At 40.4% G+C, this 27,842-nt stretch overlaps 1 protein-coding gene across 12 annotated transcripts; it reads left to right on the top strand.

Moving 5' to 3' along the window:
- cwo (transcription factor cwo) lies at nucleotides 1-27,753 on the top strand. 12 transcript variants are annotated; one of them, XM_085656956.1, is made up of 6 exons: nucleotides 1-204; nucleotides 14,532-14,661; nucleotides 23,048-23,147; nucleotides 23,805-23,988; nucleotides 24,112-24,348; nucleotides 24,436-27,753. In XM_085656956.1, exons 2-6 carry the CDS (start codon nucleotides 14,630-14,632, stop codon nucleotides 25,149-25,151), a joined length of 1,269 nt encoding a protein of 422 aa, XP_085513082.1. In that variant the 5' UTR covers nucleotides 1-204; nucleotides 14,532-14,629; the 3' UTR covers nucleotides 25,152-27,753. The 12 variants fall into 12 exon arrangements, with proteins under 12 accessions (XP_085513082.1, XP_035742316.1, XP_085513084.1 ...); XM_035886423.2 differs by lacking the exon at nucleotides 23,048-23,147 and adding an exon at nucleotides 1,047-1,239; XM_085656954.1 differs by lacking the exon at nucleotides 1-204 and adding an exon at nucleotides 372-1,239.
- Nucleotides 27,754-27,842: the final 89 nt, after the last annotated feature.

Below are 27,842 nucleotides of genomic sequence, written 5' to 3'. Positions count from 1 at the left end.
GAGCGAAGGAACGAGCAGCTTGCAGGGGCACCTCGCATTATAAGCGAAAGGTGTTTCAACGAGTTAACGGCACGCGTTTCTTACCGTTCTTTATTCGCTCTCGCTCCCAGGTTCTAAGTGCGCACGGCAGAAGGTTACTTGCGATTAAAAGTGTGTGCGCGTTCTATAAATATTTTCCCATCTCTTCGAGGAGATAGATAATACGTAAGTGTCAGGTTTTCTACGGCCCTGCAATATCCCTTCTCTTACTCATTCCCTTTTCTCATCCTCTCTCTCTCTCTCTCTCTCTCTCTCTCTCTCTCTCTCTCTCTCTCTCTCTCTAGAACGTATCGCGCGGAATTTCTCGGTCGAACGAGTCAACGGCCTTATCGACACGTACACTCGGTGAGCCGCGACTCGGTGACTGCCACGGCACCGTACCGAACTTTAATATTTTTGTCGTTATTGAATTTTCTTTATCCGCATGTGGACGATTCTTTTATTAGAACTTTTCAAAGTGTCTCGATCTTTCCGATCGCGCGGCTGTAGTCGCTGTTGCGCGCGCACGAGTAAACGAAAGAGAGAGAGAGAGAGAAAGAGAGAGAGAGAGAGAGAGAGAGAGAGAGAGAGAGAGAGAATGCGTGCATGTGTATGTGTGTGTGCGTGAGAGAGAGAAAGAGGGCGCTAGTACGAACTTCGCCGCGAAACTGAACACGGAGAAGTCGTGGGCGATTCCCCCGAACACCGGCCTCTTTCGGTACGTCGCACGGCTTGCGCACTAATGTATCAGTGAATTTGCGGAGGCGAGTCTAACCTAGTCGCGTTACGTGTGCGCGCGCGATCAATCAAGAAGAGAGAAAGAGAGAGAGAACTAACATCACGACCCTTTCCTACAAAGAGAAGATCCTTGACTCTCATTCCGACTAATCCCGTGCATGCGCGTCCCTTCCTTTTTTATTCCTTTTTCTTCATCTTAGTCGGGGTAGCTTTCTTGCAAAGATACCTAAATTTTTCAACGTACCGAATAGAGGAACTTCGTCGTCATCACGTTCTTCTACTTTTTTAAGCACCAAGGCAAAGTAAGTGAAGTAAGAAGATCGTCGTTGGATTTATCGAAACGAATTCGAAAAAGTGACGTACGTTTTCACGTACTTTTTGAGAACAGTGCTTACGCCGTCTCGTTCTATGCTTCAAAATGATGGAGACACAGAATTATTGGGAGGACAACTCCGCTCATTCTATGCAAGTCAAGTATGAGAGGTAAGGCATATAAAGTGCTTTTGATCGATCTTTTTGGTTGATCGAAACGCTTCTACTATGGATAGTAAATAAGAAACAGGTAGGTAACTTTATCCTGCTGATTTCGAAGAGGCACGTCTATTATTTTGCTCGGATCGCTTAGACAGCCGGATCGTATCACGTGCTTTCGAATCGATAAATAAGACGTTACACAATGTAAAGGAACGTTCGTTGCCTCGAGAAAGCGTGTTTCATGATTGCTTCGAGACATTCCTTTTTTTATCTTCATTCCTCTATTATTTATTTTTAATAGAAACGTGTAAATTTAATTCCGCTTTATCGTACCATTGACACGAGGAAGATTTTTTATCAGTTAACATTCCCCGTCGATCATCGTTTCACATTATCGTTTCTCAAAAATATTTCTATGGCCTACTAATCCAAAATAATCGATATTCTCGATAAAAACGAGAATAATTTCTTTGTAGAAAACGCAGAAAGGATATCTTTATTGTTTGCTAAGTTTTCGCGTAGAGAGAGTGAGAGAGAGAGAGAGAGAGAGAGAGAGAGAGAGAGAGAGAGAGAGAGAGAGAGACGTCAGTACTTACTTTTTCGCGATGCACTCGTTGGTCATAACGGTGTGAATTAGAAACAGAGAGATACGAATATACGTCCATTCATGGAAAATCGCGAGCAAAAGATAGTTCATAGTTGCATGATCAGTCAATGATAACCGAGATGCTTTTGAAAATAATCGAGCACGAGCAGAGGCCGTTATCGCGGAGAATACACAGGTGCTTCGATTTTGAATTTCTTAGTTCGCCTCGTGCCCTGATAATCAAATACTTTCGTAGATATCGCTGTTTTATTTGTCTTTTCAAAAGCAACCACCGCTAAAAAATTCATGGCCGTACGCTAGCGCGTTACAGATAAGATAAAATAGAGAGAAGTCGGCATTTTCTTTTTCTCTCTATCTCCGTCTCTCCCCCTCCCTCCCTCTCTCTCTCTCTCTCTCTCTCTCTCTCTCTCTCTCGATGTCGATCAAGCGCCACGTAGTACGCGTACTTTTTGGCTCGGTCGACGGACCAAATTAGATTCGAACTATAAGCAAACGTTCAAGCGTTCCTTAAAGCGCTGATCGGTCGACGTCGATGACTTTTCTACATTTTCCTTTGTCCGTGCGTATGTACGTGTGTGCGTGCGTGCGTAATCTAGAATTTTTCGAGCAGATTGTGATCATTTCTATAGATCGCTTATATTTATCTCGACTTTTTTTTTTATAATTATTATAATATTATATGAAAATCTATTCAAATCTAATTAAAGACGCGACGATATAAGAACGTCATGACATAGCGATCTACTTAAAAATGCCGACCACCTATTAATCAGCACAATTGATAAAGTTCTGCACGAGAGAATATATAAGGCCTTCAAATTGACATTTAGGAATAAAAAATACAAAACTTGCTTAAAAGGAAGGATGAGAATATTTTTTTATATATAGGGGAAAAATTTATTTATAAGTGTTATCGATGCGGTTGACAATTGGGCGATGACTATTCCATCTTCATTCGTTATTTTCATCTTTATTCACTTTATTTCATATATTTCTATTCACGCGACGATACGAGCATGATGCGATGAATTTTTTCTTTTTACTCGACGCGATCGATTAGAATAGAGACGATTAGCGAGTACTTTCCGATCGCTTCAATTTCTCTTATTACTTAAGAACGCTCCTAATGCGTACGATTTGTTTTATATTCAAGGCCCGCGATACAATCATTCGTGCGGAATGCGCGTGCAATGGAGAAGGTCGAAAAAATCGACGTAATCGACTCGTTATGGTGTGTTGGAAGCAAGGCATTATCGATATTATGGACGTTGCTTATGAAGAAATTTCGCAAGAACGATAGAAGCAATTAATAAGAGAGTTCTTTGATTTCTCTCTCTCTCTCTCTCTCTCTCTCTCTCTCTCTCTCTCTCTCTCTCTCTCTCTCTCTCTCTGTATGTATATATGTATGTATGTATGTGTGTACGCATGTATGTACGTATGTGTGCACGCATGTATGTACGTATGTGTGCACGCATGTATGTACGTATGTGTGCACGCATGTATGTACGTATGTGTGCACGCATGTATGTACGTATGTATGTGAGGCGGCACAGATCGTGCGCATTTCGTTAAAGTTGAAAGAACTTTTGACCATTTCCTCCTTTAATTAATGATGCTATAAAAATGATACATATCTGGTAAATAAAATTAATATCAATTTTATGCGAATGATCGAATTGACGGAAATTGCTTTTGTTTTTAAATAGATACACGTTGTATTACCTAGTACGATAAGACGTAACGTTATTGTGTTGAGATAACGATTTGTTATTTAGAATATCGATCATTCGTGCGATATTGAAGAACGACAATGATCACTATCGTTGTAATTTCTAAAGACGACATACGGAAGTAAAATTGTTTGGACGAAATATTTGATTTATTTGAATAAAAACATAGGTATTGGAAGTGGCTTTTTTCCCTTTATATAGTTTTATTATTCGAACGGAGAATTTAATAAATAATTGCAAAGTGATCGTACCCTTGACCATTCGCTCGATCTTTCCCCTTCCACTCTCTTTTCATTCCCTCATAATTTTTTTCACAGAAATAAATTAACGATCGGTCTCACTTTCAAAATCGTCGCTTCGAAAGCGAATCATGAAACGTCGCGCCGTCGAACGGAAAAGAAGTCTCGCAGTGACGTAAGTAGGACAAGTTTATACGTCATGGAAAATGATAGGAAGGTTCAGCATATGTGTGAATTCCTTCGAAACGTCTCTTCTATCGACTAAATTATCGACTAATCGATTATTTTAGCGAAATGAATTTCTTCTTCTTCTTCTTCTTCTTCTTCTTCTTTCTAGTATGGGTACTCGGTGTCAATAGGGAATATTCAGGATTAGAATTAGAATATCCGGCGAATTTCATATTTCGGTGGATTTCAATCGAAAGACAAAATCTTCGAGTAGGCGTAGGATTATCCGGCGTCTGAAATATTATCGTAGACATACGGATATGTAGTAAATACATATGTAGGTTGATAAAGTATAACGCGCTCGTTTCCAAACCACGTTTTCGTTTCTCCGCTCTCGGTCACGTAGGCACGTACTTAGTACTGTCCGGTCTCGTTTATGCGTGGGAATTCGCGTATACAGTCAGCAATGGCAGGAGCCTTTGGATTATCGATTGGTTCTCGCCTCGCCTACTCACTCGAACACGAGTTATCTTTTCCCGTCGCAAATTTATCTCGAAATCTCTTTCCGTTCGTGCTTGCCTTTGTGTTATCTCTCGTCGTCGAAAGTAAACTCGTTAGAGATAGAAACAATAACACTTTGATCGCTAACGCTTTTGCGTTTTTTCCCTAATTAATATTAAATATGTATTTAATGATAAATTGAATCGAAATATCAATTGGTATTAATTATTTTCTATTGGAAAGTAATGAAAATGAACATAAACAGATCTGCCGATGCGAATGAACAAACGACAGAAATGCACAGAAATGCTCCTCCCTTTCCATTCTCGGTAAGAAGAAAACGATGGTAACGATCCTTCGATGAGTCCCAATGGGGCTCACTCCTTAGTCTTTTTCTATTAGCTGCTTGATTTGGACGAGACGGGAATATATCAAGGCTTCGAATACTTTACTATCGTATTTACTATCGTAAGGAATGGGAAGGCAGTGACTGGGGCGTATATTCGATACGAAAATGATGAAGAGTATGTTATTTTACCTTTATTACGTATAATTTGTTATCTGTCCTGTCGTACGCGTTCGGTTCCCCGCGTAGGGAGGAGTTTACGAGACCTAACCTCTCTCGACCTAAACGCTTTCTTATTCGTAGACGCAAGGAATGGAAATAGAGGAGATGAGGGAAGAGGTTTTTCTGTTAACCGAACGCCGACCGAACGCGTAAACGACGTAAAACTCGGTTAAGTTCAAGAGAATAAAATCGACTCGATTTAATTGCTTTCAATTAAATTTGTCACTCGTGTCAACCTCGAAGACTTTCCTTCAAGTTCTTTCTGCCTGTCTATCTATAATACCTATACCTATAGTATATACAGATATGTATCAGCCTCTAGCGTCTAATCTATTTTCGCATGCGTGGATTATTCGGGCGTTCGACCGGTGAAAAAAAAACACGAGAGAAGACCGATTATTTTGCATATTTTAGATCTTCTTGGATGTCGATAGCCTTTCTAAAAGGTACATTCTTTTTCGCGAATGATTCTCAACTTTCTTTTTCTAGTTTCCAATCTTGAAACGTTTAGGACACGGTTCGTGTCGAAACTTCAAAGAAAGTTGCTTTTCTTTTTTTGATAATGAGAACACGAGGATATATGTGTAAGACGTGTGTACAAAATTCAATCGCAATTATTTCGCGCTGATAGCTGTTACAGGGACGATTAATACGTGTCATCGGTCGACACGTATTGCAAATATGAGATATGAACGTATGTGCCATAATCAAATTAATTCGTTTTTAATAAGTAAAGATCGTTTCTAATAATAATAATTGATATGATCGTCTTAAAACATAAGACAACGACCTGACGTAGTTTCATTCGTTTCATTTCAATATCAACGAAAACAAGCCAAACGAAATCTATCGTTTTGTACGCTAACATTTCGAGCGCCGTCTCTTTTACTGCGATAAATTCAGATTAAACGATTATTTTCGCCCGTTCGTCGAAGCTCGAATTATTGGTCCGTATGGGCGTTTAAAAGCACGCTCGGCTGCACGTGTTGCCGATGACTCGACATAAACAGAAAGAATTTCATTAGAAAACATAGTTTCCGCGACCTCGCGCTACGATCGATCTCACACTTTTACACTTCAATGGTTGACCGACGTTGTTCTAATAATCGACCTCTCGCCATGATTCTATTAATAATATCGATCTTTCAGGATCGAAATTCTTTAAGCGTGATGCGATCCAATCGAAACTTTAACCATGAATTAATAGAAGAGAAATTGCCAGGTCGATTATTTTCTTTTCTCTTCTCTCTAAGTTGTTGAATTTGGAACAAGAGCTTTAAGGTCAGTTTATAAGGAGAAAAAAATATATAATAATAAAAAAAATATATAAAAATAAATATGTTCACGACCGACGTGGACGCGGCGTGGTCCTGGCGCATATAGATACCTATGTACTTAACCATGTACGATGATAAAATCGTATACGTCGCGATAAGGAGTCGTCGTGGCAACCCGTTAGTACATACAATCTACAGCGTGCAACGTACAACTTACTTAGCCTACCTTTTCTTAATCCTTTTCTTTTTTATTATTTTTTCGTTGTGAGATTTGTATCGTGATTTTTTTCCTCGATTTGTATCACCGAAGAATCGATTACGCCCGTAAGGTTTCCTTTATCCTAGAAGGATAGGATAAAGAGCAAAAGAGATAGTTTGCTTACGTGCGTCGCGTATATATATATATATATATATGTATATGTATATGTATATGTATATGTATATGTATATGTATATGTATATGTATATGTATATATGTTCGTTCGTCGTTCGCCGCGTTTGTTCGTGAGCGAGCGAGCGAGCGAGAGAAGGAAAGTGAGAGTTACCTTGAGAGCGCACGTGTGGTCGCGCGTGCTTGCATGCGCGCGCACCACGAGATAGTGTTAAGGCGTTCATCGGTGTATACGACGAGCGCACGTGCGAACGTGTGAGTAGGCGTGGAAAATAGTACACTAGACTATTCGCTCGAGGATGCGACCGCTGATTCATCTTACGATCGACCGATCGATCGACTATGTTTTAATGACAGGTCAGACCAAAGCCGTTCGAATTTTCTTTCTTTTGATGAAAACAAAAAGAAAAAAAGAAAAATGAAAGAAAGGATAGGGTAAAATTTTTTTGGCAAAGCTTGAAAGACACATTTCATATATTTGGCACGTAGGCTAGGTTTCCTCGCTAGATCGAGTCAAGGTTTGAACCGCGCAAACGTACGAAATTGGGGTCGGCCATTGCCAAATTTAACCATGCCAACCGAACTATTACTAGAACTGTAAAGTATAGATATGTATTCTCGATGAACGAAAGAGACGCTTTTCAAAATCGCAATCAACTCCATTTGGATGGTAACGTATGCGATAGACTTGAGGCTAATGTAATTTATCAGATATTATCATAGAAATCGAAATCGAAATCGAAATCGAAATCGAAATCGAAATCGAAATCGAATTATATTTAACCTTGTCTTTTATATTTTCCAATGGTTATTATGAAAGGAGATATTCGGAAGATATCAAAAGGACTAAAGAATTTGCAATCGGCGCGTCACGCCAGATCATTCTACGCCGTGAGACAATCGGATGGCGCAATGATTATCGCCGATCAATGGGATCCATAATGTTGATCCCTTTACGTTCGATCTCTCGAGGATGATCGTAGCAATTATCGAAAAGAATTTTGCTCGACGGAATTCTTTTGGCGAGTCTTGGATTTAAAGAAAAGGTCTCTATCGTCGATAGAAACTCAAGTATTGTAGGTAAAATCGAGACGGGTAGTTTACGTAAGAAATAAATAATACCGTCCTTTTCTCTCTCTCTTTTCTTTTTCAATGTCGAGGTATCTTTCTTCGATTAGATCACGATTTCTCCAATTTCGCATTTTCGACTCGTAAATATTCTTCGGTTTTACAATGAGAACAAGGCGTTCGTTTTATCCTGCAAGTGGAAGAAGGAAAGACGTGAAACGTCAAGGAAACGTCGAGGAAACGTCATCATAGTTCTTTGAGTCTCGAGTGGGGACGAACGAGCTGGCACGAAGCAAAGCGTTTCAGCGAGAGAGTCACGTTGTACGACACGCGCTCCGATCGCGCGGACTCGAACGATCTATGTAGGTTAGTATTTTTATATAGCGAGCAACCCGGTATCATGAGAACGGAAGGGAGGCGACGTATGTGTGTCTGTGTGTCTGCGTGTGTGCTCTCTCTCTCTCTCTTTCTCTCTCTATGCCTATGCCGTTCATACGTTCTCTATACGTACATACGCGTAGAAGCGTCTATTCTATCGCTTTTCGTGCCGAGCGACGTGCTGAGGGGCCGTTGAACGCAACCAAACGACGACTCGTTCGGCCAAACGAATATAAAGGCCGAATGTCGAATTACACGGATACGAATAGGTAACACATTTATCGGCTCGATTCGTACTATTAGATTTTTTCTTTTTCCAATTTCGAGAAGAAAAGTTTTAATATTCGTTGAAGCAAGGCTATATCAGGTACGTTCCTATGATTCCTCGATTATCTCCAAAAAGTATATCCTATATGAAACTGTAGCATTTCTATTTAAAATGCATTATGCTCTCTATAATAATTATAGCATCAGGCGCGTCTAGTCGACTAGATGCAACGATTCGGTGAGAACCAACACGCAAAGTTCACGTGATGCGCACGTTGTAAATTCTATTTTAATCCATCTCGGGTAGGTTCTTTAAGCGGTGCTTCATTTTAATTATAACTAACGCGGTATATTATTATTCCTCACGGCGCATCCTTGACCTTTCACAACGGCGCGGCGTCCTCGCGTCATTGGCGAATAAACATGGCGGTTTTGCCATGAGAACTTTTGGTGGCGTTCTTGCGTAACGAAAGAAATCGGCACGTGTGCGAGCATATTCCGAAATCGAGACTACGCGACGATACGGTTTCCAAAATTTCCTAAGAACCGAGTTGTCGTCGTATCAATGGTTAATATTTTTCAAATGATTCGATGGTCGAAATATTTTGACGAGAGCGACATGAAAGAAAAAAAGATAAAATGAAAAGGAAACATGCCTCGAAGGAATTTCTTCGAACGGAAAGGAACTATCGTTCGTAGTTCAGATCGTTCGACAATTTTAACGATCGAGTTCGACCGATTTTCTTTCTCTCTTTATCATTTACTCGCGATCACGCGACTATTGAGACGAATCAATTCGACGAAAGAATGACGAAGTGAGCGTATTAAAAGTTGAGCTCCTTGAAACACAAACAACCGAAGCTTCTACGATCAAATCAAGGTGCCTATCTTCGAGAGGAAAATGATAAAACTGGTACGGGATGAGAAGAGAAAGCATCTGTTCCGCTATTAACGAAATACGATTTAACGTTGAATAGCAAATGAGAATTTTTCACGGATCCGAGAAAAGTTTAGTTTCGTTTCGAGGATTCGCATCGTCGAACGTTTTATCTTTGATATGTTACCTATTGCGCATCTTCCTCTATTCTAATTGTAAGAACCCGTGGAAATAATTCGAACTTTGTGTACCCGTTATGAAAAGAAAAGAAATATCGACTTATCAACTTATAAATATACTTATATGTAAATTCTATTCTAGAGAGAGAATTTCACATTGACGAATCGTCAAATCTCACGCTCCTTCATTATTATTGTTATCATTGCGAAATCGAGAAATATGCGGAGAAGCACCGTCGCCAACGTATTTGTCTCTCGAGGGATTACTTGGATAAATCTCTATTTGGTGATGTCGCTAGGACAGAATTTCTTCTTTTTCCTTTCGAAGACTTACGTAATCGCAAATTATATTATTACGTTCGCAATACGCTCGAAATGTCACACGTGTTCGCTCGTAAGGTGTCACACATGTGTATACATGCCAGTATACTCCAGCACAAAGCATCGTCCTTTTTTTTGTTTTACTTCCGAGTAGAACTGTCTTGAGTTTATGCAAAAGTTCGTTCATATTACGTTCGTTCGCTGGTTGATAAGGAGCTGCGCCTCTTTTTCTCCTTCGCCTTATTTTCTCTCGTCTCTGCATTATCTCGATCTAATTCGTTCTCGCGATGCGCATGCGTATACGTGCGAAACATTCACATTTCCATTAACTTATATTCCTGTCGCTTGGCTCGGCTCGAATATTGAGAGTTGGAAAGAATAACCGATGAATTATATCGATGTAAGACCAATGGGGCCCGCTATCAAACGATGGGGAGTAAACGCGTAGCATGGACATATCTCGGATAGCTCACGGCATAATACAGTCGACGAAACGTAAAATATTTTATGAAGGATACCTCAAGCAGCAATAAATTTCGTCGTAGCTTTGTCTGTCATTTATTCTGACGTTAGGCGTCTTGCCCGCAGTATAAATCTTTCAAAAGGCAGTCGCGTAAATCATGCGCGATTCGGAAATTCGACGATGAAGAAAAGATCGAAGCTTCTTTGAAATCTCTCGTACAATCGTAACGGGACGACGATTCATTGTGGCACGTATCGTGACACGTCCTTTATTTTTACCGTCCATTTATCTTTTAGATAGATACTACATAGGTACTTGTATATCTTTCGCATACTTTATACCGCGAATCTAGCGTAATCGAGGGAGCTTTAACGGGGTACCAGGAACAACGACAAGAAATCGGACGTTCGTTCGTTCATATTCACTGGAACATAATGTTGGAACTCGTACCATGATATAATGCGACTCTGAGGGCTATGCAGCGATCGAATATATCATTCAAACGGCCGGTGCGTAGGTGATAACGCCTAAGTACACGATATAAAATCTTTTACATGTTGTCAGTGTTGTGTGTGGGCGTACGATTTGACGAAGGCGCACCTTACGCACGTGCGTCCTAAGCTCGAATGTTTGCTACGTTGCTACGATGAAGGCGAGCCCGGGCACGCATGGATGCTCGCACGGAAAGGTCGTCGAAGGACGTATTCTCTCAACGTGCCCGATTTTCTGCGAGATGTGTGTGTGTGTCTGTTATTCTCTCTCTCTCTCTCTCTCTCTCTCTCTCTCTAGCTAGCTATAAATCGGTGTATAAACGTTAGCCTATGTTTTCGTTCTGGGACAAAACAATGAAGAAGGGTCCGTTGACATTGAAAGTTTCGAACGCGTGAGTCTTGGCTCCAGTAGTCCTTGGCTCCCGACGCGCGTCGTCCAGCGCGTTCGGTATATCGATTATCGGACTGTGCGACTAATACGGCCTGCGCTATTTCACGAGCGAGAAGCACGTATCCGATAAAGAGATCTAAAAAAAACTTGGCTACCACGTACTCTTCTGCTAATAATAACGTAATATTTTTAAAGCGCGCGCGATTTTAATGCGGAAAGTTACATACATATTATGTATATATATATATATATATATATATATATATATATATATATATATATATATATGTGTGTGTATTATATCGAGCTCGTTTCACGATGGTTCACCTCACGCACGTGCGCGATATCTCTATCTCCCTCTTTTTCCTTGCTTCTCCCGCCGTTCTTCGTTGACCATTCCCCTCTTTCGCCGAGCGGATGCCGTAAGTGCAACTATACATATGTGAAAGTGAATGCACGCACGAGCAAACACGGACTCCGGCGAGATGCCGACGTAAAGGTCGTTGAAGGACGTCGTGAATCGCAAACCACGATCATGCTACGATCTTTTCGGAGCAGATCTCGAATCAGTGGAAAGGCGAACTTCTTTTCTCTTTTCTTTTTTTTTGTTTTTGTTTACGATTCTTCTCGACCTTATCATTTTTATTCTCATACTTAATTATTACTATCAATCGTTTTATTCTTCTTTTTTCTTTGTTTTTGGAATGCGGAATAGTGGGCTAACGTGACTTTGCATGTCACGTAGTAGCAACATGTGCGAACATTGCTGTTACCAATCGAGCAAAGTTCGCGGATATTCGAGCGGATCGATGGGTGAATCATAATTACCAATGCTATTAATGGACGCTATATATATATATATATATATATATATATATATATATATATTATATTCTAAGATCACGCGCAAAGTGTCTTAACGAAGCGCTAAATCTCTTAACGAAGAAAGAGATTCGTTCGCTTCGTTTTATCGCAAGGCATATAGGCATGTGTTTCTTGTGCATCGCATCTTTTCTATATAAACGGAGCGCGTAGACGGGACGATAGGATGGAAAGAAGGGAAAGAAGGCAATGGGAGAGCAGCCTATGAGAGAGTCACATGCCAGAAAATGTCAACCACGTGCGAGAACACGAGGCTCGATTCTCTCAGGCATAACCACTTTCGGTCTCACTGCGTTGAGTAATTTCTTAGACCGATGAAATATAGGGGCATCGCGCTCGTGCTCGCTATAAAAGAGGAAAAAAAGGGGGGCGCTTTGAGAAAACTCTGGATATTTCATTTTAATTAATTTCAGTTTTCCCTGACCTTTATCGTCATCGCGTGTCAACGTTCGTCTCCTTTTGCGATTGATAATCCGTCTCATTCGTGACTGTGATGTAAATCGATAAGCGGAAACGAGGTCGGCCTAAGCACGTAGCGAAATTGATTTGTTTCCAAGAGAGGTAGAGTGAAATTTGATGTCGGTGAAAGGAATTAATACGTTCGATGTGTTGCGAGCAATATATATGAATTGTTTCGCGTTTTGTTGTTCTTATTTACCAATCGGAATGTCCTTCCTGGTTATTATCGAGCTGCGTTTAACGACCGTTGTGAAACGACGACAGGCACGTGTCGCTTCAGGAAGATTTAGTAATTAAACGGTGCCATTAAACGGTACTCGAGATGGTTTAACTAATGTCGCGCGATCATCACGATCGATATTACAAATTTCCTGTCCCTATGGTGTACGCGAATTAATTCTAGGTTATTGTCGATCAATTACATTATCGTTGGAACTGAACCGTCAGTCATACAATCGCGTCGCGACGATTTGAAGTCGGAATCGGAGGACTCGCTATTTTAAAGATTCATACTCGACGAACGAATGAAAGAGAACAGCCAGTCTCTTTAAGTCGTTTACTATCGCGCGGGAATCTAAGGAGTAAGGGCATATGTTTCTCTCTCTCTCTCTCTCTCTCTCTCTCTCTCTCTCTCTTTTTCCTGTAAATTTCATAAGCAACGACGATGCCGGCCGAGTTTGCCGGTAATATGCGCGCGAGCCAGATCGTGTACTTTTTCCTTGTGCTTCTACTTATAGGAAAGGAAAATCTATAACGGAGTATAAGCGTCCCGCACGGTATAACCTCGTGACAGGGTTATTGACTGAAACTCCGTTGCTTATCGAGATATAAAGATATAATTAGTAAGCATTACGTAAAGTGCCGTGGCCGTGAATCGTTTGTCTCCTTATCCTTCCGAAGACGAGCCGTATTGCTCGTTCAATCGTTACGTTGTTTTCGTATTAGGAATGTGCTGCTTTTATGTGAGATAAATTAAATAAAGATCGATTGGATTACGAGTTTGACTGGATAGAAGAGAGTAATTTCACAACTCGAGCGTAAAGATAATTGAAACGTAAATTATAACTTTTCCGAAATATCAATATACATGCACATAAGTAAGTACCGTTTAATTGCTTTTTTTATTAAGCGATCAAAAGGGATAAGAATTGTTTTCATTTAAGGTAGATCCATTTCTACATCCTCTAGCAAAGATTTTCAAGCCGAAATAGATACGTGTCCATCTAGATATGTAGAATTTTCGTCTAATGTTTCATCCTGATCGATCAAATTCTTACGTTATCTTTTATAATTTCTATATTTTCCTTCGTCCACGATCCGTGCATGATAAATCAATTTATATGGATAAATGTTTTCTGGTTTTTTTTCTTTTTGTTTAAGAAGAAAGCTCCGTTTTTATATCCATTTTAATCATGCCAATCTAATTGCAAGCTATGCGTCGTGAGTTTAAATAGGTTTAAATTCCGAGCTGTACGATAGTCGCGATTGTAGACTTATGTACATGTCCCTGGTCGAACCGCTAACCTTTAAAACGAATCGTTGAGAAGTAAAAGTGTTTTGATTTTAACACGAAATTGTTCAGCGTAATTTTAGACTTTTAATCGTCTATGAGATTTTTATCGGATTCCTTTCGATTATCATCGTTATTATCATCATTATGGACCCGCATATGCACCATCTACGACGGTGATTATAATTTATAATCTTAATATATTAAAAGGATAGGATTTAAAAAAACTTGGATATTTTTGCAATTATGAGTTACGTTTACTTTCACAGTTTATATGCATTTAAGGATTGGCAATCGTATGCGTACGCGAAAATCGTACATCGTCTATAAAAGTGAAAGCGGCTCGATGAGAACCGCTCGACATACGTAGCTCTCGTCGTTTATCGCTGCGAAAAGTCGATGCGATTCTCTTGCGATTGCAATTATTAATCTTATCGATAAAAGTTTTCCCTCTGAAATCGTCCACGGTAAACTCCTTCTATCCTAATGCGCGTAACATTTTAATCGTCATTCAATTAAAGATATATTTTTCAGTTTGGATGGCAGATCCTGCAAGGATGAGATCTATAGAATGGGCATTGGGGCAGGATACTGCGAAGGAAACTTGAATTTCGCAACCGCCTCGGAGGACGATGAAGTTTACACCAAGAAAAAGGTTTCCAGGGTGAGTCATTGATCTTTCGAAACGAAACATTCGATCGCTATTCTTTTTTTTTTTATCTCTTTTAATTCCTTTAAATTCTAATATAACTTGCGATTTCTAATTGGAGATTATTTTCGGCACTCGGAAAATACAACATAGCGTACACATCGTAGATGGATAGATAGATGCCGATGTAACGTGCACTTCTTCAAAATCGAACTTCTTCGCGTGGATCCCAAGGGAATTTTTGTTTTCGCAATTGGAATTTCCTGAGAAATATTCTACTCGAAGATTTTTGGGTAGATTTTGCCGAAGCTTGATTAGATTTTGTCGGAAACGAAACCGTTCTCGTCGTAATACATACATCAAACTCGGCGTATGCATATATGTGAAATCTTATAGAAAATTTGCATCTTCGAATAGCCGAATGCTAATTCCAATTAAAGGGCGAATGGATGGTGCTCGAGAAACACCTTTGACCGTCAAGTAACGAATGCAAGTAAAAGCTAAGTACGCAATAGCTTTTAGTATAGCGCCAGATGTTAAGGGACATGTGTCGTCGATTTTTATCGGAACGTACGACGACGTCCGTTCTGGAAAATACTGACGTATAATAAATTGTTTTTCCGCGGCACGTGCCGCACCACGTTTGTTTATCAATCGCGCGAGCCATGCATGCGATATTTCTTGGAACGCTACTCCCTCTTTCCTTGAGCTTCTCACCTGATAGTAACTTGTCGTTTTTAAACGTAAACAACACGCCTTTCCAAGTCTTTTATTTTAATCGTATTTTATCGTACTTCGAGTATCCAAGCAAAAACTTGCCTTCGACTACATTAGACAGGAAACATACATGCATGCATGCATACATACATACATACATACATACATACATACATCTATGTATAAACATGTATAAATTTTTGTTTGTTTTTGATATAGCTAAGAATTTCTTATATATTCTTCTATTAGGACTTAAATGAAATACGATTGAAAGATGATTAAAGGATGATATTCACGCGTTAACGCGATTCGATATGAATAATATTAAAGTAGAAAGGCTAGATGCATCGTTAGCCGACTGGTATTAAAGACCGAAAATGCGCAAGTGCATGTGCCGAGGTAAAGTGGACGTATATAGACTTGGTTCGCGCGAGTGAAGCGTTTGCTCGCTCGTTTGCTCGATCACGTGCAGCTCGCACGCGTCGTGCCCCGTTCAAAGTACGGTAGCTCGAAGTAAGTAACTAAATACTTGGATAGCTACTCGAGAAACGTCAAAGAGAGAAAGATCGCTTTTGACAGCCGTGCCCGTGCGCTTGTCTCTCTCTCTCTCTCTCTCTCTCTCTCTCGCTCTCTCGTTTTTTATTTCACACTTACGGGTCAGTAGTTCGCTTTTCTTCTATTTCGTTTCGAACGATGAGACGAAAGAGAAAATATACCTTGACGATATTCAAAGTTATGATTTGTTAAGCTAATGCGTCGACCAATTGGTTGGTTTGGTACGTATGCCAAGGGTAACATCACATTCGACGAAACGTGATGGTCTTGCCACTTTTATATAAGTCTTGCGAACGTTTCGCGAGTGTTTGCATATCGTCTTTCTCATGTCAGACACGGCGAGAGACACGCGTGCTCTTTCCGATGTTCCTACGTTTACACAACTCGACGATCGTTGGCTTGTCGGCCGAGGTCAAGTTTTTTTCTCTCCTCTTTTCCTTCTCGTTATTTTTCATATTTCTCATCGAGATACCTGAGTATGTACACGCAATGGATGTTTTTTTTTTTTTTTTTTTTGTTATTTTATTTCAGTTACTTTGATTTCACTAGCACTTTAAACAAAATACGATTCAGGCATTTCGCGTACATTTTAGAGAAAGATTCTTAAAATTCTCAGATTGGGATCGTTAATCGTTTCATCGATTTATCGATCGATCACCTTCGGCAAATTTCTTCATCGTTTCTCTTTCTCCGTGTCGCAATCTCTGTTTCTTACCAAAGTACCGATTGTTTCGAGGTCGTGTCCAGGAAGTAGCTCGAGAGCGTGACGAGCCATATTTTCGAGATGCTGCGAGCCTGCCAGATAATTACACGAGTCGTTCGGCTAATGATAGAGAGGGAGAGAGCGAGAGCGGGAAAATGGGAATCGTTCGGAAAAATTGCTCAAATGTAGAAGGTTACTCGAACGAGAACGGGAGAGTTTGTAATCGAGGGAGATCGGTCGAGTTAACGATAATCGCTAACAATAAGATTTGATTTTTTACTTTGATAAATCGATTAACATCAATTTCTGTCGAAAGATTTACGATTAATTTTCATGGCCGTCGCTTAATTTCCAGGATTAGTGACGTCTTCTTTCCCTCTCTCTCTCTCTCATTACGTCCAATTTTTCAATCTCATGCGTTATCGATTTCCAAATAATCGATCGCTTAAGATCCTTTATAGGTAATTCACGCATTTTACAAGAAAACGATTCAGAAAGATTGTGCATGTGGTCATATTTATAGGATCTTTTCTTACAATCGAACGGTAAAAGATCGTAGAGTGAGGAATCGAGTTTAACAGGGCGGGACGTTAAATGAAAAAGGTCTTGAGTATTCCAAATATCAGCATATTTTATGTCAGTATCGAAGAGAAACGTGAGCCAATAAAGATTGTCGGCGGCCCGTGTCATCGAAATAAAACGAGGAGAAAACCTTAGACTTTATCTACGCTTGCGTAATACCCAGCGATTGGGTGTTGTGTAACGAGCCGCTTAATCCGTCACCGATTGATCGACCGAGAACCATTTATAAACAACAATACCGCACGGATATCGCGAATCCTTCCCCGTTGTTCTCCTTTCGACGACGCAACCTTGATTATAATGCTTCTAATAGAGGTGATTTCTAATTGCGCATCATTTCTCGGTCAATGCGTTATTCCTTTCTCATAAGCGAATCGCTGTCGATAAAACGTCTGTAACGTTTAGCAGCCGATTACGTGTTAAGTTGTAAAAAAAAATCAGGTGGAAAGCACTCTAAAAGGCGCCATTTCTAGATGAGTTTGATCAAGGCATACGTGCGAGTTAACGCGACATGCGTATTCGATGACACGAAAGAAATTTCTGTGCCGGACCGAATCATCCATGGCGGGAATACCTGATCGCTTTCTCGGTCATGGCTATGACTCAGGATCACGTTATGCGCGCGCTCTCTCTCTCTCTCTCTCTCTCTCTCTCTCTCTCTCTCTCTCTCTCTCTCTCTCTCTCTCTCGCTCTCTCTCTCTCTACTGCGTCAGCCGAGAGACAAGGTCTGATATATGTGAGTACGCGTGACGTCCTAAAGGATATCAATTAAATGTTACTTTCCAAATAATATTGATCAAACTTATTATTGCCATAGAAGGACGCGTTATGATAGTACAAGTGAGCAATTTTATCCGATAAGAATTTTTTAACGGAAACTAGAAAACGGTTAAAAGATATAAAGAGTAATTTTATAAATTTAAATGATAAACGCCGAACGATTCTTCTCGATGGTGGTAAGAATGAATTGAATTGAAATGCGAAAAATGATTAAGGAGATACGATCATCGCAGAAAAAGCAGGGAGAGAAAGTGAGAGAGAGAGAGAGAGAGAGAGAGAGAGAGAGAGAGAGAGAGAGGGAGAGTGGGAGAGCGCAGGGCGATAGCAGAATTTTCAAGGCAACCATCTTCGTCCATCATTCTCAGCAGCCTTTGCCTTCCGGCGTATCGCCGACACGTGGACGTGTCTCGAGATAATTCGAGTCACGAGTCCGTCTCTCTCCTTCGACGCTTTTGGTAAGAGCTCGCTGTCCGAGCAATTTCGAAAGTCGTTCGACGATCGACCACGTCGTCGACATTTTCGTCGTTGTCGACGACGTGTCTCTGATATCGACGCCTCCCTGCCTACATTTTCTATCGTTCCATGAAACGTACCGATGTTTATGGCTGACGTGATCGGAAAGCCTTCTCTTTCTCCTTCGAATTAGCATTTATCGGCGAGGCATCGTTCATTCTTTCTCGGATCATTTTACTAACTCGATTGGTAATTCGCGTCCGACGTAACGATCAAACGAATATAAACAAAGTCGTTTTGGAACAAAATCGATTTATCGTTAGGAAGCTCGTCATTGTCTTATAAAAATCCTTATTCGAAAGTTTCGGCTCCGGCTTTCGGACCGGCGAAAGAGAAACGAGGCTAGGTGTTTGCGTTGCAACGAGTGACACCGTAATCGTTCCTCTTCCTCTTCGAAGGTTCGAATCATTTCATCGGCATGCTACGAGGTCGCGAGATAGCTCATCCCGCGAATCGTGAATTCGCATCGATATTCGCGCCAACGCGAATAAGGAGAAAAAGAAATTTTCTCCTTTGGCGAGGTTGAATCAATCGAGTTCGCGAGATCTGACCGATTGAAAAAGGATTATCTAAAAAAGAAGGCGAAAACAAGATAAAATCATGGACGACGACAATTCTTCGGTATTTCCCGCTTGCTATCGTTTTATCTTTGGCTTCGGCTTTAATTCCGTGGACAACGATAAACGCGAGCAATTGCCGTCGATAAACGCACAATCTCTTTCTCGTTCGTTCAAGAATATTTAATGAAGTTAAAGCAAGCTCAACAAAATAGGACGTCGACCTGTAAGAAAAAGCTGGAACGAACGATAGCGCGTTCTTTTGTCCAAGATCTAATTAATGCATCTATCCGTTATCTTTCTGTCTCGATAACACACTCAATTACACTCGCCGTTTTGCATTAACGGTATATTTCTTTCAAGCACTCGCTTCATCCATTTGTTAACGTAAACTTTTAGAACTGGATTGAATCGGCCGGATAAAAGGAAAAGAAAACTTGATAGGTCAGATGGCACGAATCTTGTGGCGAAAGTTAAAATAAAATGTTTCGCTCGTTGATCGTGATAGGTCGATTAACGCATTAATTTTATAGACATACGCACGCGCGTACGCACACTTTATCAGTTTCCACGCTTTATCGGTTCGAGCAGCGAACGCGTTCATCCTCCCTCTTTATTATCGATTTTTTTTTAATTCTTCTTATCGTAGTCCACAAGGGGGATTTCTTTTTCTTGCGTCACGTGCCACAAGTCGAGATTTATTGGTACAACACGAGGCGTCACGAGAGCTTGACTCGACGACTCACGATTATTTTCAGTTTTCAGCGAATAAAAGAGCAACCGGATATCGACTTGGACTTTGTGCTGCGCTATTAGTATCTTCGATAACGGTCCTCTCTCTCTCTCTCTCTCTCTCTCTCTCTCTCTCTCTCTCTCTCTCTCTCTCCCCACCCCTCCCCCTCCCCCGTCTTTCGTTCGCGACCTTTACTCGCGCTATATAACGAGGATGGCTCGTATTTTGACAGATCCTTTATTTTTTACTTCTCATTAAACTTTCCTTGTCTCCTTTTTTCTATGCCCTTACGTTATCCTTTTTTTTTCAACTATCCGTTAATAACTTTAGTCCCTATTAATTACTTGGCCTTCCATCCACTTTTCATTTATTAACGAAAGTTTCTTATTACTGGCGATTGTGTCGGCCAAACTAAACACAATTGTACAATCCAAATTACTTTCTCGATCTTACTAATGTGACACGGATCAATGTCTTGATTTTTCTTTTTACACGTGATGTGTAACGACGTGCAAAAAGGCAGATCGTAAATCGAAGGATCTCGACGAAAACGAGCTTGGCCTTTCTCGAATGCTTTTTATAGTTGCTCTTGGCGTCTATATCTTTTCGTACGTCGAGGCATACCGTCGTTGCCACAGACGATTGGTACCGTCGTCGGCCGTTCGACGGAAATAATATACATATTCCCAGTTATTGCGTCAAGAGCATTGAACACAGCACGTGTTTACTCGTCCGATGCGTGCTTCGTTCGTGGCCATTCTCGGATTGGATCATACATGTTTATTCTCGCTAACGCGAATTTCATAGGAGGGTTACCACCAACGTGACGATCGTCGTCGGACGTACGTCAATCGTAATACAAAGGCTAATCCGGGATTAAAGGCGGATTCTACGAAAGTGAATATTATCGCGTAAAACGTCCTTTTGATTGTTTCTACCTGCTAAAAGGCGACTCTCGGCTCCTTGTTTTATTCTCGTTTCTCGTTGGTTCGGCTTTAATGGCCCTTTTTCCGCAATCTCATCCGTACGAGATATGGTCGTTCAGACTTTTTCGCTTCTCCCGCCCCCCCTCCCCCGCTCCAACCCCACCCCCATCCTCCGACGCGTCATCGAGCCGTTTGGAATATTAAGGCCGAGCCAGCTGTCGCCGAGATTAACAGCTGTCGTCTCCTCACCCTTTCCATGAATTTTACGTATGAATTTTAAACGAATCTTTATTCGACGTCTCATATTCCGTCACGTCATTATTCGCAAATAATTAAGGATCGGTGAAAAGACATGTTTCTTTTTTTTTTGGTTTTTTTTTGTTTTCCACTCTTCTTTCGGACAATAATTTTCTCGATTTATTTCGCGAACGAACGATTCATTCGCCAATCGTAAGAACGATCGCATTTTCCTAGGAAACGTGCTTCGTAAATTTAAGAGTCGCAAATTTAAGCGCGGAAGAAAGAGCAAAAAAGAAAGAAAGAAAAAGAAAAAAAAACAATAAAAAAAAGAAATTATTGCCGACTCCCCCTTCGTTCACTTTCGTTCTTGTCCGTGTACGATCGTAGTTACGCTGTTGTTGCCATAGACGTGTCCGAGATCCGGTGACGTCTGGTTATCGTTTGAAAAACAGCGGGATCGACTCCTTCTTGATAAACTCTGATCATAATACGAGAACATCTTCGTGGACTGGTTATAACCGGGCAATGCGATATCACGACCTCGTTAAAGCGGTTTCCATCCTCGTCAGATTTTATCATCTTTCCCTTGCACCAACTAATTTTTCTTTTTTCCTTCGGGGATTATTTGAGGTCAATGTGCGACCCGTTCTATTCGCTTACGCATATGATATGTATGTCGCGGATCGTACACATACGTAATTAATATGCACGTGCAGACCATTCCTTTTTCCTTTATCTTTTTCCTCTCGATCGCGCGAAAAAATTTATTAAAGAAATTTATTAACGCCGAATATTTTACAATGCCATTTTTACATCACGTATTATACATTAGAGCTCACGTGCAGGCATTACGGGGGAAAATGTTATCGCTTTGCGGAGCGTCAAATCGGAAAATCGTTGATCGTTTAAAAACATACGCATCTTCCGTTACATCGAAATATCGATTCGCAAAGTGAAAAAGTATTCTCTTTCTCGCGAATAGAGAGAAAGTGCGTCCAGTTATATCTGGTTAATAGCTTATACGCCAATCGAACTTTGATGACCTTTTCCTCTTTGAGATAGAAAAATCTTTGACGATGTTTACTAAATAAGATACATGCGTACGAACGACTCGGCCGAGTACACGGACTAACGTAGGATAAATGAGAAATGGTAAAGACCCCTCCGACGAATTTCGAGTGCGTCACGTCGTATCCTACTCCTCAGCTATTTTCGTCGATCGAGTCTCATATTTAATAGTTTTATTATAAAAAAAAATCGGTGGAAAAGGAGAGAAGGTGCTCTCTTTCATAAGATCTTTTCTAATTCGGACAATGTATTCGATCTTGTATTGTAAGGATCAACCTTACGCCGTAGCAGATAGCCGTAATAGTTAGGTACGAACGCAATACATATATACCTGATTACACTTGCGTACGTATGTGCGTAGATTCACAACGATAGGTTCAACGTTGGCTCACGTGTTGGGCGTAGTGCATGGCGTTTCCAACACGTGACGTCGGTCCTCGTCATCACCGAGCGACATCTCCGTCCGCCGTTAAAGTAAAGCGAGCCTCGAAGCCGGCGGAACTCAGTCGCTCTCCTGCCATTCGCTAAGGAGGACGTTTCTTATTAAACGGTCGTTTATATCCGCCGTAGAGCGCTGCCACTTATCTATCACGCTTAACCGCACTATGAGCCATATTCAATATCCCGGCTAAAACTAGCTTAAACTTTCGATAGATTTTCCAACTTTGTTGGAAATAGACTCGACGGCAGCTCAGTACAGTGCGTCTACATTGCGTTTAACAGGTATTATGTGCTACTCGAGGATACTTCTGTGAATGATAGATATCTATATATATATATATATATATATATATATATATATATATATATACATATACGTATATATATACATATATAGATAGGTAGATATATATATTTATATATATATATATATATATATATATATATATATATATATATATATATATAGATATAAAGCTCACTGGCTTTTCTTCCCTCGATTTCTTATACTTCTGGGACGTTTCCTCGTCGTCATTTCGTCGTTTCGGACATCTTATCGCGCAAACACGACGATGGTCACGCACAGTATGGATAATATTTTGAATATGCAATATTATCCGGTGATTAATCACGTCAACGCGGTACATTCGCCACCGACGAGGAAAAGGCGTTGCTTGAACAAAGAGGTAAATTGTGCTTTTTATTTACGTTAAACGACGAACGAAACGTTTGGAAACGCGTGTCGATACGCGTGTGATCGGTTATCCGAAATTATATTATTACTAAGGCAATTCCATACAAACTTACGTACGTTGTTGTTGTTTTTTTTTTTTTTTTTTTTCTTTCTAAGAACTCGAGCTTAACTCGATTAATTTTGGCGCGCGGTGGTACGTGGAAAATCGCTGTGGAGTTACGCCAGCGAAGTAGGGCGTTCGATCATTCCTCTATTATCGGCGGGGACGATCTCTACTGACTTACGTACGTAGATGTATTGAAATAATTTTAGGATAAACACGACATACGCGAACGTACACGCGATAGACCGAATGAAAAAAAAAAAAGGGGCAAAAGATAAGAAACCCTCTCTGATATCCGATATCCGTTATAGATCCAAAGGAATCGACGCGAAATTGAAATGAATAAATTGTACTTTTTAAAATTCTCTTAAGTCTTAAAATTCAAAGCGTTTCGCTCTTATCAGATGACGACACAGCATGGTTTCATTCGTAACGAGTGTTAGTAAAGTCAGCGAAAAGACTCGATAGGCTTATTAATAATGTTTATTTATTCGGCTTTCGCCGAGAGAAAGGATGATCGATCGATCGTTCATTTTTGCATTACAGCAAGATCCGATGTCGCATAGGATCATCGAGAAACGCAGAAGAGATCGCATGAACAATTGCCTTGCCGATCTCAGCAGGTTGATACCCGCGGAATACTTGAAGAAGGGTCGCGGCAGAGTCGAGAAAACCGAGATCATCGAGATGGCCATACGTCATATGAAACACCTGCAAGGTCTTCGACAAGGTTCGAGAACTTTGTGCCGACTATCTTTATTATTTTCGTTCTCGAGACAAGGACAAAGTGATAGATCTCTTTCTTCTTTTTTTTTCTTTTTTTTTTTTTTTTTTTTTTTCGTTTCTCCTTTAGGCACGAAGCACGCGACCGTTACACCCGTGCACGCGCACCCCGAAGACAGCATCGACAGCGTTTCCCATTCGACCGCGGCCTCGACCGCGGCCGAACATTACAGGCTGGGATTTCAAGAGTGCCTCAGCGAGACGATGCACTTTCTCATCGAGGTCGAGGGCTTCTACGCGAGGGATCATCTCTGCGTACAGCTGACCAATCACTTGCAGCAGCATTGCGAGAAGATTTTGGCTGCGAGTGCGTATTTGCGTCCACCGTTATCTCCCTATGTTTTTCCATTGTTATTCTAATTTTCATTTCGGAAATTATTTGAAATATTTTTAGGCGACAGACTGGGCTTTCCTCAGCCGGAGATGCCAATGTCGAACGGTAGCGCGAACGGTACGAGTTACGCTCACGTTAGCATACCTACGATATGCCAGCCTACCGTTCACTCCGATCATGGCTCGAGCTCCGGCGTGAGCTCCTTCGGCGATCCTGAACGTCCTCAGCGCCCGCTCGGCTCCGGCGTTTGCTGCAGCCCGGGTCCAATACCGCCGCCCACGATCGTCAGCGACGACAGTAACCACAGCAGCCATTCTCATAGCACGCCTCCCAGCTCTAGCAATAGCTATCGCCCTCAGAATTACAAGTTCAAGAGCTCGATCAAGCAGAGGTTCTCCGCCGAGAGGATAAAGTCGAGTCCTGAGAAACAAGCGAATTCGTCTCACGGCGTTCCGATTTTTGCGCTTCACGATGGCGGCGCTTTTTACGTACCTTTAACCGTCGAGGCTTCCATACTGAGCCCTTACTTTGCTTTCATTCCGGACAACGGGCCAGACACGGTCCTCCATCCGGTCACGATATCCGTCAATTTCAATCAACATTCGACGCCACCGTCGGCGCCGAGTCCAACCGCGATAACTGCGATGACGACGACGGCAACGACGATGACGACGACGACGACGACGGGCACGACGACGGGCACGACGACGACCAATACGATAGGAAACGGAGCCGCGCCGTGGTCGACCCAACACAGTCCAATTTATCAGACGTAAAGATCCATCGAGACGAGTAACCGATTATTTTTATTTCCTCGCTCGAGATATTTTTAATCATTCTCTCAAAGTGCGACGAAGATTCCTTTGATTGCTATTATCTTTGAGAGAGGGATACCTGAGAGCTAGCACGACGCATTGGCGCCTTTTATGAACAGGAACAATTGCGCTCGATAAATATCGTCCATTAGAAACATTCCGGAGTATTTGCGAAGCGTCCTACTTTTCTAAAGCGTCCTGCATTCGGCGAATATTTCGACAAGTTGTCCGTTCGTATTTGCGAGTACTGTCCAAAACAATAACGAAGAAAGTTGACGCAGGGTGACGACAAATTTTTAGGCACAATATTGTAATCCTATATCACGTACCTATTATACATAATATCGGGTACTATATACGTATATGAATGATAATATATGAGACAGGACTCCATTTGGAGGACTCTACAGAGAGGGGGCCTTTTTTAAGTGGAAAATATTTCGCGACTAATAAACTTAGTTCCATTCAATTTTGATAGTACGGTCTTGATGGACACTAGTATTGCACGAAAGTATTGCATTTTATCACATAGGTGAAAGAAAAAGTTATTTATTCGAGAGAAAAGCACATTTTCTAATTCTAAAGATATATACGTAGCGTGTATTGCTTTCGACGAGTGGAGTCCCTCTTTATTATTAATGTTGCTATTATTGTTACTATTACTATTATTAAGATTACGATGACGATGGTGTAGTGATAATGATGATGACGGCGACGGCGACGATGACGATTATTATTATTATTATTATTATTATTATTATTATTATTATTATTATTATTATTATTATTATTATTATTATTATTACTATTATTATTATTATTATTATTATTATTACTATTATTATTACTGCAACTATTGTTATTATTACAACGATTACTATTGTTAGTAGTTATCGAGCACATTGTGCATCAATGCGCGATATACCGAGAGGAAGTTCTCTTTCACTTACCGAGGCTGTGGGTTGCTTTAGCATTTACAATCGTTGAAAAGAATAAGCGATTAGAAGTAGACAAAATAGTAACGAGTATTACGAAGAGAATCTTCGGCTCTCACTTTTGCTTCGGTGTGCCTTTCCTCTCGCCTTATCAATCTTATTCTTGTCCCTTTTCTTATTTTCCATTCTCAAAGACATTTTCTTTTTCCTTCGTAGATCTTCTTTATTACATCGACAAAGCCATCCTAAGAATCTTTAAAAGAGAATTAACTCCGTCGGGGAAACACAATCTATAATTGATTGGCGAGTGCTTTTAATGCATAAACTAACATTTGCCAATCAGTATTATACTGCTCTTTTGTTAATCATCATTTAGTCTTGACATTCTTCGTTCTTCGCTCTCTGCATATTCTATGTTTCCCTCTTTGTTACTTGTTACCAAACAAAAGTTATCGAGCGAAATAAGGAGCGCTTCGTAATTTTCATCTTTCGTTTTATTGCATAGATGATTACTACATTTCGCGTTATACCGAAATAAGATACGTACAAACTGGTGTTCGAGGAATCGGATAAAAATTTCTTTTAATCGAGATCGCTCAAAGGGGACAATTAATTAATTATTAAGATCTTTGGAGAAAAAGTAAATTGGCTCGAACATCAATCCGATGTCAACTATTTATAAAGATATGTAAAACGGTCGAAGTGAGTTTGCCCGAATGTGCCTAGACAATGCCCCAGGGTCGACGAAAAGATATACGGATAATAGCGGCTAGTGCATTACAATTTTTACATGATCCCGTACGTATAATAACAAATCAATACTACTATATCAAATGTGTATAAAAGTGCCGTTTTTTCGCGCATAACTTGTGTCCACGTTAAATTGCGAGAAGATTGAGTCTGCTCGATGTCTCACGAAACGGGTCTCAGCAACTAAAGACTGAAAAAGACCTGCATTACATTGAATTTCTTGCTAGATCGATTTCTTGCATAAAATATATTTGTACATACTATCTTTAATTGTAACTTTATCAAAGAATTTATTGCAATAGATTATTACTACATTTCGCGTTATATCGAAATAAGATGCGTACAAACTGGTGTTCGAGGAATCGAATAAAAATTTCTTTTGATCGGGATCGCTCAAAGGGAACAATTAATTAATTATTAAGATCTTTGGAGAAAATGTAAAGTGGCTCGAACATCAATCCAATGTTAACTGTTTAGAAAGATTTGTAAAACGATCGAAACGAGTTTGTCCGAATGTGCCTAGACAATGCCCCAGGGTCGATAAGAAGATATACGGTTAATAGCGGTTAGTGCATTACAATTTTTACATGATCCCGTACGTATAATAACAAATCAATACTACTATATCAAATAAATGAATGTGTATAAAAGTGCCGTTTTTTCGCGCATAACTTGTGTCCACGTTAAATCGCGAGAAGATTGAGTCTGCTCGATGTCTCACGAAACGGGTCTCAGCAATTAAAGACTGAAAAAGACCTGCATTACATTGAATTTCTTGCTAGATCGATTTGTTGCATAAAACATATTTGTACATAATATCTTTAGTTGTAACTTTATCAAAGAATTTATTGCGAATAAATTATATTTACCATAAACTGACTCTTGGTCATTCTGATCTGCGGGTTATATATATACATATACATATATATATATATATATATATATATATATATATATATATACATAT

The sequence above is a fragment of the Vespa mandarinia genome, chromosome 5, assembly GCF_050613455.1.
Source record: "Vespa mandarinia isolate Hongniang chromosome 5, ASM5061345v1, whole genome shotgun sequence".
NCBI lineage: Eukaryota > Metazoa > Arthropoda > Insecta > Hymenoptera > Vespidae > Vespa > Vespa mandarinia.
Note: the sequence above shows the minus strand (reverse complement) of the source record. Positions and strands in the feature narration are given on the sequence as shown.

Coding starts and splice junctions, on each gene's coding strand:
- cwo (XM_035886423.2), top strand. CDS start 1,175: ATGATGGAGACACAGAATTATTGGGAGGACAACTCCGCTCATTCTATG. Junction 1,240..14,531: donor ATGCAAGTCAAGTATGAGAG/GTAAGGCATATA, acceptor TATATTTTTCAG/TTTGGATGGCAGATCCTGCA. Junction 24,349..24,435: donor CGAGAAGATTTTGGCTGCGA/GTGCGTATTTGC, acceptor AAATATTTTTAG/GCGACAGACTGGGCTTTCCT.